The sequence below is a fragment of the Oreochromis niloticus genome, linkage group LG20 (genome assembly GCF_001858045.2).
Source record: "Oreochromis niloticus isolate F11D_XX linkage group LG20, O_niloticus_UMD_NMBU, whole genome shotgun sequence".
Lineage (NCBI taxonomy): Eukaryota > Metazoa > Chordata > Actinopteri > Cichliformes > Cichlidae > Oreochromis > Oreochromis niloticus.
Window position 1 is genome coordinate 10,427,028 of NC_031984.2, and position 19,729 is coordinate 10,446,756.

Here is a 19,729-nt window from a genome sequence, read left to right on the forward strand (position 1 = left end):
GAGTGGCTGTGAAGTGTTGGGGAGGGAGGGGGAGTAAAAAAAAAAATAGGTCACCCCTTAAAACAAAAAGCTTGCAGTCAACATCGCAACCGTCTGCTGAATTTTCATTGGCGGGCTTGTCTCCATGGTAACAGGTTAACCTTGAGGCAGTAGTCACATGGCTGAGCGAGTCTTCTGCTGTCTTGGAGAATACAGCGTGCGTCGTATGACATCCGTGATCACAGTGTCACCCACTCGGCGAAGAGCTATCGCAGGAAGAAAAAAAGGAAAACAGCCCAAAACAAACGAGTAGGAGATTCTGTAGGTGTGAAGATGATACCACGTTCACAGCTTATGTGATGTGATAATCTCGCTGTGAGGAGCATGAATGACTGAATAAACATGAATGAATGAGGCCGTCAGACGCAGTCAAAGTGCATGACGGTGAAAAGACAGAGGATCAGAGAGAGACAGAGGAGAGATAACACTCAGCATAAGGTCACAAAGTGGCTGGGGAGTCAGTTTTTTCTCCAGAAGGATCAAGAGACGCAAACACGACAGGAAGGTGATCTTTACTGCTCATTTTTAGCCCTGAAACATTATTATTTACATGTTCACAAGTGAGCATTAACACACCGCACCCAGCACCAGATCAGTCAGTTAAACTGAGAAGCACAAGGATGTTTCCAGCTGCTCACATCAAACCTCTAACTTGTGATTCAGGTGAGTCCGTGTGCATTTCCTGTGCTGTAAAATAACACATTTCTCAAAGGTAATAAACACACTATAAATCATACTGGAAGAAGCTTAATGTGAGCCATACTGACCCCTTCAGGCCTTAAAGTGCATTGCAGAGAGGAGCCAGGCGGCCTGTGCGTGAACCCTGAGAGTCAGAGGAGCTTTTAAAGTATTCAAGCGTGAGCATGTGACCGTCCGTGACCCGGCACCTCGCAGACACGCCATGTCAAACTCCAGCAGTAACTTGGAGTGGTGGATGTGAGAGCTGAAAACTGAATCTGTATCAAAATCTCATGTTTTTCATACCCTGAATACAAGATTTATATTTTTTTACATTTTAATCCTTATCTAATCCCCCCTTTCTTATGTGTCTTTACTATAAATTTAAAACAACAGCTCTACTTCAGACATAAGTTTAACCCATTTCATACAGAAAAATCCTTCTAGAGCAGCATAAAGTGTGAAAGTTCACTGAACACTTTCTTGTTGCACCAGCTATTCATAAACTCAGACTTGTTTCCTTTGTAACTATGTATTTGCAGTAAATTTTATTGCTTTGATTTGATTTATAAGACACAATAAACCATGGTGGATAAAAAGTGCTCACATTTTTGACTTTTTGCTCTTTTTTTATGACGAGGACAAAAGAAAACTCTTTCAGTTGAAAAACAGTAGTGATCTACAACAATGTTATTTCTAGTATTTAATTCAGTTCAATTCGTGTTTACTTGTATAGTACTAAATCACAGTAGCATTATTGTAAGACATTGGACCCCACAGTATTTTGGAGGAAGTGACTCCTTATGAGCAGCACACTGCAACAGTGAGAAGGAAAAAGGTGTTGAGGGGCAATTTTCATGTAAAATATCTTTTTTTGCTTTGGCTGCAAAAAAATAAAATTTTTAATTCTAATTTAATTAAAACTTATTTTTAAGAAATGCACGGGAGCACAGCACTGCAAAGTTTAGCATTGTTGCTGCATTGTTGGTTCAAATTCACCGGCCGACTGGAGCCCTTCCTCTGCCTGCTTGGGATCCCTCCAGCACCCACGGCTTCCTCTCACAATCCAAAGACTTGCATGTTAGGTTCTGCATTGGCTGTAGATGGTTGTCTGTGTCTCTTAGCCCTGTGAAAGACTGGTGTCTTGCCAGGGTGTATCCCACCTCTCACCCCATGACAACTGAAATAGGCCGCAGCCCCACTATGATCCTATGAATTGGATATGTGGAAGAAAGGGGATTGATGGAAAATCAAATGCTGTGCAAGTGTAATTACACTGTGTTTATGCCATTACTTTGATATGTTCCCAGTTCCTTTACTCATATTTCTCTCTTAATGCTGTTTTTACCTTCCATGCATTCCTCTATGTTTTGTTAATCCACCTGCCTGGACTGGAAAGCACTTTGGGCCCAAGCCAGGTGTTTTTAAATGTGCTATAAAAATACAAGTGACTCAACAACTACGTGCAAATGAACATATCCCCAATTTAAAACAGGCTTCACCACACTAACATTTATAGCCTGTAAATCCTATACATCACTGCTGTGTATCTATGTGAACCAAATACCCAGAATATAATATTAGCCTGAGCTGTTTAGATGACTGCAAACGAGTTAATTGGTTTTAGTTGGCTGCTATGAAAATATGGTTGAATTACATTGTAACAGTAAAGGTCTGAAATTATGCTCACAAAATGGTCAAACTAATGACCAAACACATGACCTATAATGGTGGTAGGGTTCATGCAATCAGACGTTTCACACTCAATCTAAATTGTGTGAAATGTCTTTCTTCTTAAAAACACACTTCTCCAATGGAGCATAGTCAGAGCTATGTTTAGACACAATTGGTTTTATCGATAGAGATAAGTTCATCTGCGACTTCAAGAATCACACAAATACCTTAAAAAATTGTCTATTGTGCTGTTCACCCCAAAAAAGAAGCACCTCTAACTTTTCATCTAGCACCACCATGAGGATGAAATTTATGGGGGGTTTTTAATGTGAAAATTCCAAACAATTGTAATAATGAATTACATGTATTCATTAGTGTCTAGTAATGAAGAAAAATTAAATTATTTAACCACTTTGGCAAATGATCACCAGTGAGAGCCTTCTACAGCCACAGACAAGCTTACCAATCACCAGTTAACCTGACACACGTGTCTTAGAACTGCGAGAGGAAACTGGAGGAAAGCCCACATGTCTGTGCAGGCTCTCAGTCATCCAGGTCATGGTAGTCTTAAGAGCTTCAAAAGAAGGCGACTGGACTTCAAGCTCTTAAGAGGAAAGCCCACACACGCACAGGGAGACAGCCTACCAATCAGCAGAAATCGAGCCTAGAAACGTCTTACTGTTGGTGATCTCCTAATTTTTATTCAAATAATATCGTATGTGAGCTTTTCTTTGGTCCAATCAGCTGTACTTTGGCTTGGTAATATGTAAAACTGAGACTGTGAACAAGGCAAACTTTACCTGCTACTGTGCCCATGTTTCCATACTGATGCTGCCTCACGGTGCTGCTGTATTGAACTGAAACTCCCTATATGCATGACAGATTTACACATTACTACAGTCAAAACTACTGAAGACATTCACTATATTTTAACTGCCCAACTAAATTTAGTACATTACTCTTTGAAATGACTCTTTTACTCTTACTAAGTTCTGGATTTAAGAACAGCTGGTGCAACCTGGACCCATTTAATAACGTTATTGCATTATTGTTTTACTGCACCTCAAAGGTAATGGCACTGCTTTACTGTTCGGTATTAAAATATTTAAGATGAATACTCGAGCAGAACAAAATATCCCTCGTGCACAAACCTGGACTCAGACATCATCTTCAGAGGAGTAAAAAAAAATAATTTACAGTACACAAAAGTGAATATAACATTTTTTGTTTTTGCTAGTCTACACCTGAAGAGGATGATGCACAACAGTTTTCAAGTAGTTTGTGTTGTCTTTCACAGAGTCTCACAAATGTTTGAGTCAGTATGACAGCTGCTCCTGGTCCTCCTCATCACTCCAGCTGTCGAAGCCATCAGTCCCAAAGTACCGGTCCCCAAAGTCCCCTAAAAAATACACACAGCAGCGCACTCAGAGCGGGGCAGAGATCGCCCCCTGAAGCCAGGCAAGAGAAATATGTAACGATAAAAGAAAATAAGACGCACTGAAAAACACAGTGTGAAGAGATAGTAAAGCTAAATAGCTGCAAAAGTTGAATGAAAGTTTAAACTGAATTTCTGCTTTTGATATAGATCTCCCTCTCTCTCCCTTTTTTTTTTTTTTTTTTTTACAAGCAATGGCTCAATAAGAGAAAGCTATTTTTCCACTGGTATTTTTCAAGGACGTTAAATTGATTTTATGTTCGCTTTTCACTTTCTAATTAAATTCAACTCGCTTCCTACCTGCTTGAATCTAAACAACAACTGCTTGGACGGACATCAGTTTACACACACAACGCTCGAACATTTAAGAGACTCTCAACTTCCAAATATGTGCTCGGTTACAGTGATCAAATGAAGAATTTCTGGTAAAAAATCTGTGCTTCTACAGATATTCTGTTATCAGTTAGATAAATAATAAATCTTTCTACAATACACAAATGCTACAGTATATCTGTCTGTATGTTTGTTTCTTTGTCCAAAAACCCCTCCTAGGTCGTCAGGAGTTCAGCAACCAAACTTGGCGCACACATACATCGTAGGTCCCGGTAGGTTCTTATCTGCATCAGATATTACAACATCATCATGTTGTCTAGCAACCGCCTTGCAACAGGTTAAAATGATTTGGGTTTTTTTTGCATTTATGCACCTTTAGCACCTTATTAAAGCATCCTGTTGTTTTAATTTTATGACCTTAACATCTAATTTATATCCACAAAAGTTGAATTACACGTGATATATTATGACACCATCATGCTGCCTAGCAACCATCTACCCACGGGCTTTAATGACCCATTTTGAGCATATAAAAACATCAACTACCCCTATTTTTTGTCTCAGTGTGATTAAAAATATCAGTTTGCATAAACACACAGACACAATACTTTATGTATATAAATACATATGAAGTTGCAGTATTTGATTGAACCTTATTATGCAACCCCAAGACTTGTTTCTTTCAAACTATAAACATTTGACCCACAGTTCATAACGAGTCTAAATTGATACCTTCCCTTTTTTTTAACAGCTAAACAATATCTCCTCCTGCAACTCTTTTGGACTCACTGCAGTCAAGCGTTTGATCCTTGGCAAAGCTGAACACAGACACTCCTGATTTTGGCTAAGCTGAACTGTGGGATCTCTGATATGTCCGCGTTCGGCACTGCTGTCCCTAACTGCATTTTCACACATGAACTTCAAACAGCATTGCTACGATCAGGCTGTGATCAGGTTTCCACAGCTATCTTTTCTGATGTGCATGTTTCAGGAAATAGTCAGCTTCAAACACACTGTCACTACTAGAAATGTGTGGATTAGGTGGGGTGCTGCCAGGATAGCGCAACTGGAGGCAGGACAAAGGATGACCACTCATTAGCAGTAAATGTACTAGACGATTAGCTACACCATTCACACATTGGTGCAATCTGATACCAAATGGATCCTGTACTAGGCAACAGGCAGATTAAAGACCGGCTAAAATGCAATGTGAGTGCATCGGACATTTGTGTTAACACTTGTCTCTTTATCAGGTAAGTGTGAGAAAAGTTCAGGACTGCAATGCCTATAAGCAAATGAGTTTTATGAGATTTCAGGTATGTGCACCTCAAAAAACAGCTGCAGTATTTTCACTTGTATTCTCTGCAGGACAAGTTACATAATTATATGTAAGTACTTCTGTTTGTAAAGCTGAGAGTGGGCCATCTGATGCTCACGTTGCTTATTCACTCAGTAGTGACAGAAAAAGAGGCTTGCTTCAAATCTAACATGACACAATCATAATATTACAAACTGCTGGTACAAGAAATTAAATTTGTCAACTAGAGAAACAGATGCTTATTATCTTTTGTCTGCTGCTTTTTATTTCCTGCACAAAGCTAAAATCATGAACCCAACACCTGCACACTGAAGGCGGTGTGGTAAGCTAATGAAGATTTATGAACTTGCATTAAATTTTTATTTTTGTACGTCAGCTATAATTCAAAAGTTTTCTCCTCCTGACTCCAAGCTGAAAGAACCCCCTAAACACTTCAGGTAAAATGTGTGCACAGGTAGGAACGCAGGCCATCTGAATTTACAAGACGTGAAAGACATGAAAGAATGAAAAGATGCATGGAAGTGCTTACCGATACCAGGAATTACATGTAAAAAATCATCCAGGCCCTTGTCCACAGCAGTGGTGATGATTTTGACCTTTGGGAAGGCATAGGCCACAGAGTGCACCCCGAGCTCTGCCATCAGCAGCGACACCAACATGATCTTATCCTCCTGCACCTCATGATCCTGCTCAGCCACACACATCACAGCAACAACAGTTAGTGGTTTCTTGATCACTTTAAGAAGGTCAATAAGTGGAAAGGATTCATTTGGGTTTTTCCTTGCAGGAATAATACAACTCAAACTGCACCAGAGAAAAAAATAACATCAACTCAATGCCCACACAGATGGGTAATAAAACACATGTGACTGCCCAAGAGGAGAGGGTCCCTACTGTTGCCTTACTGCAGGGTAATGATGCTAATTTCCACCCACCAATAGGACTCGAACTGCCATCATGGCAGCAGCGCCGGTGGAGACTGTGCTGTCCATTAGGATGACATGATCTTCACTGATGTCTTTGGGCAGACGCAGGTAATGCAGCTGGTGAGGCCAGAGAGGAGGAGACCAGTTGCCATGGTTACAAAAGCAGGAAGGGTAGTTACCACGGAGACACACATCATGTGGAAGTGAAAAAAGAATTAAAAAACATTCAAAACATTTTCATCTTTTGTTTGATGTGATTTTTGAGACACACCCAGGAGCGCGTGAAGTCTTGAAAGCAAAGCATGCACATGGATTTGATGGTAAATGACTCATATTTTTCTACCTCTGGCTCGCCTGAGTCGAGGTTGGTCTGGATGAGGATCTTGCCGATGCGGACGTCCTTGCACACGGCCCTCAGGGCGGGCTCCATGGTCTCTCCTGCACGCAGGATCGACACACCGGTGATCTGAGGAGATGAGGCAGCGGAGCGAGCATGATGACAGAAACCCTGAGGACATACTCGACTGGAAGCTAACAAGACCTTGTAAAACAAGAACATCACTTACCCCTTTACCGTTGTAACTGCAGCCCTCGTACTCATGGCCCTGTGGGGTCTGAATTGAACACGGCTGCAAAGGCAGAAGAAGAAATGATGTTTTATTACACACCAAATACCCCACAAACAAACACACCGACATAAAAAAGTGGCACTAAATAAAAAATACAAAAATATAAACCTGATCTTTAGTACAAACACTACATTTGCGCTAGAGTACTCAGATTATTATTTTTTTGCTGTAATGAGTATCATGGTGATTTATTTAGTTACTTTTTCAGTAGGTAATCCCTAATCCCTAGAAATCCCTAACATGGTCATCTCATGCACACAGCTCTGGCTAGCAAGCAGCTTTGGTCAGAAGCCACGCCCACCTGATATAAAAGATTTTGTTCACGAGGGGCAGCCAATCAGAAGAAAGTTGGTTTAAATGTAATGGAACCTAAAAGGAGAGTAGCTTTGAAGATTTGAGCTGCACCTAGGTTCTTCAATCCCTTAAAAATAAGGTTTATTTTTAAAATGTGAATTATGCAAAGCTACTCCTCAGAAATCCAAATATAAAAACCAGGAGGTGCAAATGAGCATAATGGGTCCACTGCAAGTTTTATCATATTTCAGTGTTACTTTCCTTGCCAAAAAAAAACAAACGAAAAAAAGAAAATCCTCGGTGAAATTAATTGTTACTGTTTTATGTGACTGAGGAGAAGCTAATAATATCAGCTCATTATGCAGAAAGGTAAAGTCAGCAGATTTAGAATGTGAAGTATGAAACATGCCCTCTGGATAATATGACTAACATGCACGAGCTAACTGTGAAGGGGTCTCTAATGAGGTGCTTTACTCAGTAAGCCTAACAAGTTTTATTACAAGAGTTCACATCAAAAAGGGCAGCTTTTCACTCCTCAATTCAACATAAATAGTGTTCACTTAGCTTTAACACAAGTACATTTTCAGAGAAATACAGAGAAATAATTATATGCTCTGTTAAGTGGTTTTGGTTGTTAACCACTAGGCAAACAGTAGAAGGTATGAGGATGAAAAAAGTGAAAACAGGGTTGTCTGCAGTTCAGTGAATCGAAGATGTAATAAAAAAATCTTAAGAAAGAAAAATAATCGCAAAAAAGCATTTATTGTTTTGTGATTATAGAAATACATGAAATGTAAAATTCAGATTATTTTTTAATACTTGGTCATACTTAGTTTGACTATTTAAAGGAACGCATGTATTGCACTTTCATACATCCAGCAGGCACATTGCAACTTTGTTGTTGTTGCTGTGTTTGTGTCCGTGTCCATCGAGGGGTGCAAAAAACTGCAGTTCATTTAGTGTCCACTTGAGGCTGGATGCAAAACGAGTAAATCCCCATATACTCCCATTTTAAAATGTCCAACTGTACAGCATTAAAAAAAGCTTTTTGGGCTTTACGGATTGTTCTGACTTCCAAAAACTCTGAGACAGGTGACTTTTTTACAAGTCACCCACCAGGATGATTGAGTAAAGGATATGGCTGCGCTGATTTACAAGCAGCCAAACGGTATCTGCTCGGACTCATCACAACACTTCACTTCACTGTGTGTGCCGTTGGTGACTTTCGGAGGATTTTGATTGATAACCTGACTAACGTTATGGCTTGCTGTGTAGTCAAGAACATCCCAGTAGTTTGTTATTCAGTTTTGGTGAGTGTATTTAGCATTAATTATCTGGTATGTTGTTTCTCAAGCCCTTTTATCCATACAAGGTAACTTGTGGCTCTAAAAAAACCCAACACAGTGGGGACCAAAACGCTAATGTTAAAGCTTCAAAATGCAGTCAGTTTGAAACCAAAACTATGAATTAAAATATGAGAAACTCAATAGATTTGGAGGGAATTAATTACTGTTTTTTTTGTTTGTTTGTTTGTTTTAATCACTATGAGCAACTCTTTTCATGTAAGGGTAATCATATTAATAAAAAGTAATGATTCTAGATATTCAAACCAAGTTTACTCACCTGAGATGGTAGAAATGTTAGAGCATGCTCTATGAGAAGCCGCATTAACCTCTTTGAGTAGAAGATAAACTCGTCTCGGCTGGTTTCTTTGTTCCTGCGGCGGAGGGAATCAAAAAGTTTTTAAATTTCAAATTATAGGACTGCAGGAAGGACATCATGATCACATGTCACTACCTGATGATGGTGTGCAGGCCTCTGACCTGCGGCGTACTCTCGAGGACACTGAGCGTCTGGGGCAACGGCTGCGTCTGCTGGGCAGAGGCCAGGAGCGCCCTGAGACAAAGCAGATCAGATCGAAAGGTTTAACTTTGTTAGTCCGACACACTATCAGAGAAAAGAGATTCTGAGGCGGCAGGGAGTTTTCAGAGAGGACAGATGGGGCACAGTGTGGAAGCCATAGAGGACACAGTTTGAATATAAAATTTCCAATTAAAATAAGTGGACCAAAATCACAGAAGTGAAAGTATGTATCAGCATACCTGACACTGAGTTCACGCTGCATAAAGGGAGGACAGAGAGAGACGATAAATGAAAATAATAGTAGAGAAAAAATAATGTTTCAGAAGATAGTGATGCTGTTTTTCCTATTTTTAAAAAAACGTTTAATATCTTGCCCTGACACTGCCAATGCAGTAAAAGCACACTTGGATAGAAAAACCAAAATAAAACACTTTCAGTCATGGATCGGCCTCCCCACAGCCGGGACCTCAACATTACCGAAGCAGTGTGGAATCCTCTTGACACAGAACAAAACAAAAGGCTGCCAAAATCCAATGAAGAGTTTTGAATGTCCTTTAAGAAGCTTGGAGAACTATTCCTAAAGAAAAAGCTTGCCTTAGAGTTCAGGTTGTGCTCAAGAATAAAGGTGGTCACACCAAATATTTTGCACGAGCACACATTAGAACTGTACAAACTCTATTTCTGCGTTATATACTGTATGTTTGCATGTTTCAATAAATCACTGCAGCTCTTTCCCATTTAAACACCAAAAAATGAGACGACTTTAGCAGAGTACTGCATGATTTTAGTTGGTTTTCTTCTGTCTTTGTATTTTGATAACTAAAATCAACATTCACATCTAGTCTTTGTTTTTAGTTTTAGTTACTGAGTACATTTGTTCCTAATTATTTTTTTAATTGAATAGATAATTTATTAAAACAGCAGGGCACTGAGGATTTTATCATATGTGACTCAAACACATATACTGCTTTTACTGGGGACTGTTTTCAGGATGGGCCACATCCGACTGACTCAGCATGTTCATCACAATAAAGGAACATGCCATCCACTCCAACTGCAGGACTCACTTTTCACTGTCTTTTGGACAACAGTAGAGGTCACATGGCTACACACTTAACACTTGTAAAATCAACAAATTGCAGGTTTTGTGTTTTTAATTCAGTTTGCTGGCAATATTTTTCAAAGTTAAAGGGTTAAAAATGTGAAAGCTTGCTCGATGTATTTTTCTTCTGATGCCACTTATCCCACAGAGAATTGGGAGTCTGCATGTTTCAGCTTTCAGACACATGGTGGCACCATGCTCTCAAGTATACAGAGCGATTTGGTGACTCACCTCCTCCAGCTGGCTGTGAACATGCTGGACAATCAGATCAATGGCCACCATATTCCCACCACCTTGGAGGGAACAAAAAGCCGAGAACAGCCAGTGTTAACAAATATGTCCAAACATTTTAGTTTAGGTGGTCTTTAGGAAAGACGAGGCCTGTCTGGCTCACCTCTTGGTACAACAATATCTGCCAGCCTCATGGTTGGCTCGATGTACTGCTCAAAGGCTGGCTTCACAAACTTGTTGTATTGCTTGATTACGCCTTCAATGTCCCGTCCACGCTCTGTGATGTCTCTGCGGAGCCGGCGGACGAGCCGAATGTCTGAGTCTGCGTCCACAAAGATTTTCATATCCAGGAGCTGCAGGTGCGAAGAGCAAACAGTTCAATAATGTTCATTTCAGCCAAGCAGCTGCACAAACAATTCCTGGTGATGATTAGTCTGCTTCACTCAAGAATTCTTCAAAAGAAAGGAAATAAAAGAATGCACTGTCTTACCTGAAGAAGCTCTTTGTCTGCAAACGACATAATTCCTTCAAAAATGATCACACTGGCACCGTACACATTTTTCTGCAAGAAGAGGAGGGAAAGCCGAGTCTTTAAAGAAGAAAGCGGCGCCACAAACAGTCGTTTGAGCTTTTATAAGATTAAAGCTGCAGTGTGTCACTTTGACACATAGTTTTTAAAAATTTAAATTTCATTTAAGTTTAATACATTTTCAGCTTTGAATGCTGCCTCAACACTGGGGTTCTTTCTGGTCCATCTCATCTTTGGCATAATCAACACTGAGGTTCCTTTCAAGCAATAAAACCAAACTCACCCAGTCTTTATGTCTCCTGTGCGTGGTGAAATCATACACCGGGATCTTCACACTCTTGCCCTGCTTCAGTTTTCTCAGGGTGGAAACCAGCAGCTCAAAGTCAAATGCTCCCGGGTGGTCAAAGTTGTAGTCGTTCTTTGCGGCCAGAGCCTGCTCCTCGGGGGATAAAACCTGAAAGACACAAAGTAAAGATGAATTTCAGAGGATCTTCCTCATTAACTTGATTAACTATTTAAAGATTTTAAATGAGGGTTTATTTTATCATTTAGATCAGCTTATTACCATAAATATGAACCATCAAACTCCTGGGCTGAAAATGCAGTTTTATTATAATGCTAACAACTGCACTTCTTCTAATGGCCAATGACTTCTTTAGGCTCTGCAAACAAGTCAGTCCTCATAGACTTGAAAGTTAAAATACGAAACTTAACAGAATTCAAATAATGTTTTAACTCTGGCACAAAACACAGCTTTGATGTTTTAAGTTAATTTACCCATTCATGACAAGTGTAGTGAGGGTGAATTTTTCAAAAACTGACCCATTTATCCTTTGCTAACGCCTAAAGTTAGGAACGTGGACCATCTGACTGACTGGCATGAACTGACGGGCTTCATTTCAGCTTAAGTCAGTCACTGAGATGGACGTCTCAATTGCATTGGTGCCTTCTTATTAATGCAATTATCTGACAAAAACTACGGATTGCTGTGCTGTTAATTGTAACAGCAGATTTTCTTCTGTGAAATTATATTATTACTTATAGATTATATTACTAATTAGCTGATACCTTTGTCTGTGGATGCAGAAGAGAGAAGTGAGACTTCAGCATACCTCATTTTGTCTTAATTTACTGATCCCACTAAACATTGGACGTCGGATAGACGTTCAGATCATGTCTATATTGGGTCCGTTGGTCAACGACTAGTTCTGGACAACTATACGCAACCAAACTAGGTCTACAATTTGGACATCCAACCATGATCCAGCTTGAACGTCAACATTTGAACTTTGGACTTCATCTGGACGTCCATGACAGGTGCAGCAAATTTACATGATTAATAAATGTAATACTTGATAAAGGTAATAAAGGTTTAAAGAAAGCTACAGAAAAATTAACTGGTAGCCTATAAAAAACATGTCCTCCACCCTCTGGAAACATGGGACTAAGAAGCCTAAGGAAGTAGTAAAAAAACCTAAAATGAGTCTAAGTTTGACGTTGAAAAGTCGTCCAAAACGACCAAACTGGGACTATAAATAGACTGTACACGGAGGTCCTATGGACGTCAACACTAGACGTTCAGTAGATGTAGAAAAAAAGGTGTTGCCTGTTGTTACAAAACAACTCCTTCAGTGGACCAAAATTTGACGTCCAAAACTGACACATAAAAGACATCACTCTGATGTTGCTTTGCACAGTGGGAAGATTTGGCATAAAGACAGGAATCAAGATTAATAGTTTACTGGGCTCAAAAATCCAAATTTAATAATCAATGGCACTGATTTAATGCTGGATGGCAGAGGTGGTGGATTAGCTCAATTACCATTTGGAAAGTTGGTTGTAATTAACATTTTATATGTATTTTATTTAAAAAATAAACCATCTAACTACAGTTCTTCTTTTACTGATCTTTTAAACTCTACAAGACACCAAACATTTGCAGTTTCTAAAATGTTGGACTCTATCAACAAAAGATGGAATTATACTTTTACTACATGTTCGATGTTCTTAGCTAAACCACATTTTAAGATGTTAAACCTGATCAGAGTATATGTGGTTTGTTCGAAATGATTGGTTCATGTCTCTGTGATGGTGATGAATAATTTTTCTATTTAGTGTGGTTCTGGACACTGGGACAGAAAACATAAATATTAAATATTTCTCTTTGTAATTTACTAACTTAAGATTTATTTATGTGACAAATTTAATTGAGATCAAGAGTTTCTTTGCAGCAGAGCAAATAGTTACACTCTTTCACTCAAAAAAACACCCACAATGCACAAATATAATTGGAAACATGAGCAAGATTTAAAGTCTTATAAAGGACTGAACATCTCTGCTTATGAGTGTGCAGCTTACATGAAAAAAGTCAGTATGAGGAACTTGTTATGGCTCTCTATCTGTAATGATTACATTTTCCCAACTGATCTCAACTAAAGAAGTTAAACGTCTGAGTCTGTGAAAACAAACACAGATCACAGATCAGTGGGTGCTTTCTGGACTGATGACTGTGTAACTCACAGCTGGTGAGAGCCGTAGCTGTCTGCAGTAATGAATAGCACGTGGCACTGTGGTAGAGCGCATCCAGTGGTTTAAGAGCATTAGCGACAGCATGAACATACAGGATAGGTCCATAATCCTGTGTAGACAATATGGTGGATCGTATAATGACTTGTTTTGGCTTGAGCATCAAATTGGAACTTTCTGTTTTGAACAAGATGGAGGACAATTTACTGTCTAAACAAAATATGCAATGTTTTTGCACTGTATCAGTTACATACCAGTTTAGAGCATGGACGGAAATTTTTAATTAATCTGACATCTTTTCTGAAGATTTAACAAACAGGCTAACATGTTGGTTTCCTGCTGGTACTCAAATTGATTACCTCTACCAAGAAAGTTATGCGATTGGCTCGGTTTGTTATCAGGATTACACAAAAATAATTATAATTATAATTATAAACAAACTTGCACGAAAATTTTACTAGTGGTTAGTTTCACCTAGAAATCTGGATTTTTGTGGATGAGACTTCTTCACACATATTAGAAGAAAAACTGTGAGACACACTTTTGGATCCAGAAACTCAGTTCATAAAGGCTGTGGAGGGAATTTTTAGTCTTGGTGGAAGCCTCAAACTCTTTCTTGTTTAGCATACACTGGGCGATTTAAATGAAGTTTAATTGATGTTCTTACAGTGTATTTTGTTCCAGGTTCCTCCTAAACACAAATATGTTACTCCATTGTTCTCTGTTCTTTTTCCCCTGCAGGTCTCTGTAGGTTCATTTTCACTGGCGCAGCACATGAATAGTCTGTCATTCGAAGGCTGTAATTTTAAGGCAAAACCACAACCTCTTATTAAATCAAGTGACAGCAGTACAGTGATTACTTCGAGTCTGTGATGGAAATGCTCCTAAGATTACCGACAGATTTTCTCTGCACATAGATCATTTCTTCCTTTAACAAGCCAACAGATAATCTGTAATAATTACCAAATCGATAAAGACAAAAAACACAAACAGGCATCACCTTGTAGAAAGAATCCATCGACAGTAGCACAACCCACGGCACATCCAGAGCCTCAATGATCTTATTGGCCACGGTGGTCTTCCCTGAGGCGCTGCCCCCACACAGCCCTGCAGATCCACACAGCATTTCAAAGGCCCATTATGTGTGTTTTTCAGAATGTGTCTAATGTTGTCTGCTGGTATGCATGTGTGATAGCACTAAAATGTTTATGGGTATAATATGAGAGAATAGGACATTAAGGACAGCTTCTGCAGCTCAAAGCCACGACTTGGCAGTCTGGAGGACCAACAACATCATCAGCGAGTGTCGTACCAATGACAAAGGCCTCTTTTGACTGAGCTCCGTGCTCGTCATACCAGGGAGGGCGGCCAGCGGTGTAGATGGTGCGTGTGCCTGTGCGGAGCAGAGGAGGCTCTGTTTTACTCAGAGAGGTAGCGCTCTTCCTGCGAGGGGCCCCGGCCGGGGGCAGGAGGCGGTCCAACGAGTCCTCCCCGCTCCCACTGCAAAAACAGCAAACAGCAGGGCAGGTCACAGCCTGAACAAACAATCCCTGGAAGGAACCTGAGGGAAACTGTCACAACTAGGCCTATAGAGTTATTATAGCAAATGGTATAGTCTGTATTCTCTGATTTCTAATGCAAATTTATATTTATTTTGAAAATACTTACTGGGCTTTACTGCATGATGCAGCTAATTTACGGTCACACACAGTGCTAACACTAACATTACTAACAAGTATTTGTATTAGTATACTAACAAGTTAGCTAAAACTTATGGATAGATAGATAGATAGATAGATAGATAGATAGATAGATAGATAGATAGATAGATAGATAGATAGATAGATAGATAGATAGATAGATAGATAGATAGATAGATAGATAAGTGAAGTTTAGATGGTAAACAAACAAAACAAAACTACATATCCTCCTGAGTACCATCCTATTCATTTAAGTCCTCTGTGATGGAATGGAGATTTGGTCTATATCTTACTAGCTTACTAAGTCCTAATGTACTAAATAGAGGACATCCTGGGCTTACCATTGATATCTCATGTGTTTGGGTGGCCTCTCTTAGCTCCAAAGAGGAAGGAAATCACAAAAAAGTTCACGTTCCTCAGTTCTCAGGAGGATATATTAACCAATTGTACAGAAGCAACTCAAATTTGTGCTTGAATAGAAATGCAATATCATGAATAAAATATTCATCCTCCTTTCAATTAACCTGCCATTGGCCCACAAACACATACATGTACATCCATACCTACACATTCATAGGAAAACAAACAAACATATACAAATTAAATTATACCTTTATACATATTAAAGTTAATTAGTTCTTTTCTTCCAATAATTCTGTATTTAGAAAGCATTAAATCTGTACCATAGCCAAACATCCTTAAACCATCCTGTTTAAATATTTTACTAAAAAATGTGGAGCTCATGGTCAAAAACAACAACAACAGCAAGGTACAACTTCTAGAATGCCAAGACCTGCTGTGCAAGCAGAAAAGACGCAAACACATTACTGTTTATGAGGTCTGCTGTTGATCACTGAGGATGAAAAATCTCATATAAGGGCCACATCCAGTTTTTCTGTAACAGCAGTTTAAGGACATCTGCTGCACTTCTGACTGCATGACATTTTGGCACAACTTTAAAAAAAATAGGACTTTAATTACAATACAAATCAAGAACATTTAAAAATGTAACGCAGAACTTTTCTGTCTATCTGAGCACTCTAAGCACTTCATAAAACAGGCCTCATTCACCCATTCTTTGCTATGTAAATGCTTTCTATCTAACGTTCTCACACATTCATACTCAGATGGATGCATCAGAGAGGAACTTGGGGTTAGTATCTTGCCCAAGGACTGGAGGAGAATGGATTCCCACACTGCAAGAAATCACAGCTTTTCTTTGTATAGTTACAGTAAATGTAAAGTTTAGACTATTCCTCAGATATAACAAGACATATTAAAGGATCCTTATCGCTTGACCCCTACTGTGAGAGGGTCTTGTGGCTCTGGGGTGTTTTGCTGGTAGGTTTTTCAGGTTCGCTTTGAGTAAAAGTTCACTGTTGTGACTGATCACCTTTATTCTTTGAGGAAAATCACTATCCTGATGAGAAGGATCTCTTTCAGTACTAAGATGATATGAATCATATGCTCTGACATTTACAGGAACCACGTTTAAACAGAAGTGAGCGTTTCTGGGAGACTTTACACTGACAGCTTGTGACACCATAATCAAAACACCAAATATAGCTTTTAGAAGAATGGTGTTTCCTCCAGTGAAGTTCTGAGTCTTTTAGGAATTACACATATTGGATGACTGAAGCTTTTCTAGCATGGTGTGGTATGAGAACACTTTATTAACATAAAGAGATGTTGGTTTATCCTTAATTTGTCAGCTGTATGGGTATGAAAGATGGAAATTTGTTACTACTGTTACGCATTTTACAAATACAGAAATAAACATGCTTCAAGAAAGTATACAGCCGATTAATCCGCAGTGAATACTGTTCCGGCTCCACCTCAGCAAGCTGAGAGTTTGAAAAGCTAACGTCACTGTACGCTCAAGATAGTGAATGTCAAGTTGATTCATAGGCATTTCTGCAAGTAGATAAAAAGTGTGCGTGAGGGTGACTGCAGCTTGTAGCATGAAAGCATTGTGAGAGCTCAGTAGGAGTGGAGCTGTACTATTGTTATCGTAACAATGCTATAAACACATGCTGTGACTCTTTCTCTTCACTATTTTAAGTTCTGATACTGTAGCCACAAAACAAAAGCTTTAAGTTACACTGTCATTCCTTTTACGGTTATGGTGCAGTACTGGCATAAAGAATCTGAATACTGCTTTATCTCTGCCTAGAGTGTAGTAGTAATTCTGTAAGGTCATTTATTAGGTACACAGCAGCTTAGATCACAGTGATTTAGATTAGGCTCACATCACCGTTAACTGTGGAACATAGAAAAGTCAGCTTAGCTTTTGCGTCATGCTCTCCGGGGACTCTTTCTGGACTTCTACACTCCCACAGGCAATAATTAGAAACTAAATCGGTACCCTGCTTGCTTTGGATGTGATGCACTACTACAGCGCATGCATACTAAATGGGACAAATCTTGAATGGAAGTGAAGACTAATGAGTGTTTTGCATATTCGACTGAGGTCATTATAAATGTGCAGTAATGACACGTTTCAAGCAACCCAAATAAACCCAGCTCTCACACCAAATCACTGCAAACTAATCCAGATACGGCACTCCCTCTGACCTGTCAACAACCCCTGGTTGCAAACTATTTATAGCACTCACACACGTATCCACAGTGTGTATGTGAGCTTTGTTAGGGGAAAACTAGCAGGGTGTCTGTGTTGAGAGAAAACTACAGCGGCAACACTGCAGTCAGCCACATCTTACCTGCGGTCAGACCTCAACGACCAGCAGCCGGAGATTCTGGCTCCTGTGCAGTCCAGCAGAGTCAAATCTGCTTCGGACGACAACCTGTTACCCTCCAGCTCACCCGTCACTGTGGCAACCTCCCCAAAAACAACAGCAAGCGGCCCTCAGCACTGACCGAGGCCGTGAACGTGTTAATTACAGGTCTATTTCTAGTCTGTTTTCACTTTGTGCACTCACACGTCTGTGAAGCCTTAATCATCTGAAAAATCTGCTCTTCTCTCCGTGTCCTGCTTTCTCTCTCTCTGCGAGAGAGTGAGTGACAGAGTCTAAGAGGATCACTGTAACACTGACAGCAAAGAGCTGCTTGGCTGGTATTAATAGAGCCACCTCTAAATAAAACGAAGCCATGATGGACGTCTTCTGTTGATCCTTCCTCTCAGTTCACTGACCTGATCAACAGAAACACTACAAAACCAAATGGGGCAAAATGATTTCTTATGATGCACGCCATGTGAGAAAACAGTGAAAACTGTCAGTCTCAGCCCTTACAGAGGGAGTCTGGCTGACCAACAACCCAAAGGACAAAGACAGAAGACAGACAGAAAACTGAAAACTGTAAAAATTCATAATTTATCATTCGTTATCTTCTTCACCATCCTAGTGCTCATGGTGTCTGACCACTGGTTTAAGTTTCGACTTCTTTAATATTCGTGTTTACGATGGATCTAGTAACATTGTGTCTTTGGTGTCTGTTGTTAGTTGATCATTATTTTGGTAGCGAGTTTTTAATTTTTATTCTGTCCGTTATCATGTCACGTGTTTCGCCCCGTCACAAAGCTCAGATCACCTCAAACTTGTTTCATGAACATGACCATGAGTTCAGATCTCAATCCTCCACCTCTGAGATGTGATGGGGCAGGAGATTTGCATCATGAAATGTGCAGCTGACAAATCTGCAGCAACTGTATGATGCTGTCAGTCAGTATGTAAAAAATGTCTGGCGTGTAGTACTCTGATTACATTATTAACAGGCTAAAATTAGTTTAACGGGCGCCACCGCAAACTTCTCCAACAGAAAAAATGATTGAGGTATTACTTCCTTGCTAATGTTTGTAATAAAGCTTGAAATACAGAGGTTTATTTATGATCACAGATTGAACTCGTGACTTCAGAGACTGTGACGCACGACTGTGTCAGCATGCAGCTCACCTACTTATGAAGCGCAATTGATGCACCTTCACCCCCCATCGTCATGATACTGATCAGTTAATAACTAACTAACAGAGACAGGGTTTAACGAATGGTGTTGCCCGAATAAACATCTTTGCCCTGTTTATAGGAGGTGAAGGAAGGAGGAGGAGAGAAGGGGCGTCAGTGTGGTTAGCGTAGGACGAAGCTGCTGCAGACTATAAAAATGTAGAAAAAATAAAAATAACTGCATTAATTATTTCAGGATTCCAAAAAACTCAAGCACAGGTAAAAATACTATACGTGTACCTGTCCGAGCGGGACGTCATTATTTTTACCGCACTTCGCCTCCGCTGGGATCCTGAGACCTCGGAGCCGGCAGCGGCTGGCTAGAGCCATGGATAGTTTCTTCGTAGCTGTGCGGAGGGATTGTGGGTAATGTAGTATCTAACCCAGGCAAAGGAACTACACACCACTCAGCTCAACAGAGCCTAACGACTCACTTGCAAAAAAACGACTAAATTTTAATATTTTTATTTATTAATTTGTTTTTCTGACATTA

At 39.7% G+C, this 19,729-nt stretch overlaps 1 protein-coding gene across 3 annotated transcripts; it reads right to left on the minus strand.

Annotated features, from left to right (window-relative positions):
- Positions 1 to 532: 532 nt before the first annotated feature.
- uckl1a (uridine-cytidine kinase 1-like 1a) lies at positions 533 to 19,579 on the minus strand. 3 transcript variants are annotated; one of them, XM_005448491.4, is made up of 16 exons: positions 17,998 to 19,172; positions 15,619 to 15,654; positions 14,890 to 15,077; positions 14,578 to 14,684; positions 11,335 to 11,505; positions 11,013 to 11,084; positions 10,686 to 10,875; positions 10,523 to 10,584; positions 9,429 to 9,445; positions 9,124 to 9,222; positions 8,950 to 9,043; positions 6,970 to 7,032; positions 6,747 to 6,869; positions 6,413 to 6,520; positions 6,007 to 6,163; positions 533 to 3,790 (listed from the first exon to the last, which is right to left on the minus strand). In XM_005448491.4, exons 2-16 carry the CDS (start codon positions 15,630 to 15,632, stop codon positions 3,708 to 3,710), a joined length of 1,548 nt encoding a protein of 515 aa, XP_005448548.1. In that variant the 5' UTR covers positions 15,633 to 15,654; positions 17,998 to 19,172; the 3' UTR covers positions 533 to 3,707. The 3 variants fall into 3 exon arrangements, with proteins under 3 accessions (XP_005448548.1, XP_005448547.1, XP_025757622.1); XM_005448490.2 differs by lacking the exons at positions 15,619 to 15,654; positions 17,998 to 19,172 and adding an exon at positions 19,477 to 19,579; XM_025901837.1 differs by lacking the exons at positions 14,890 to 15,077; positions 15,619 to 15,654; positions 17,998 to 19,172 and adding an exon at positions 14,245 to 14,374 and having other exon boundaries at positions 14,578 to 14,676.
- Positions 19,580 to 19,729: the final 150 nt, after the last annotated feature.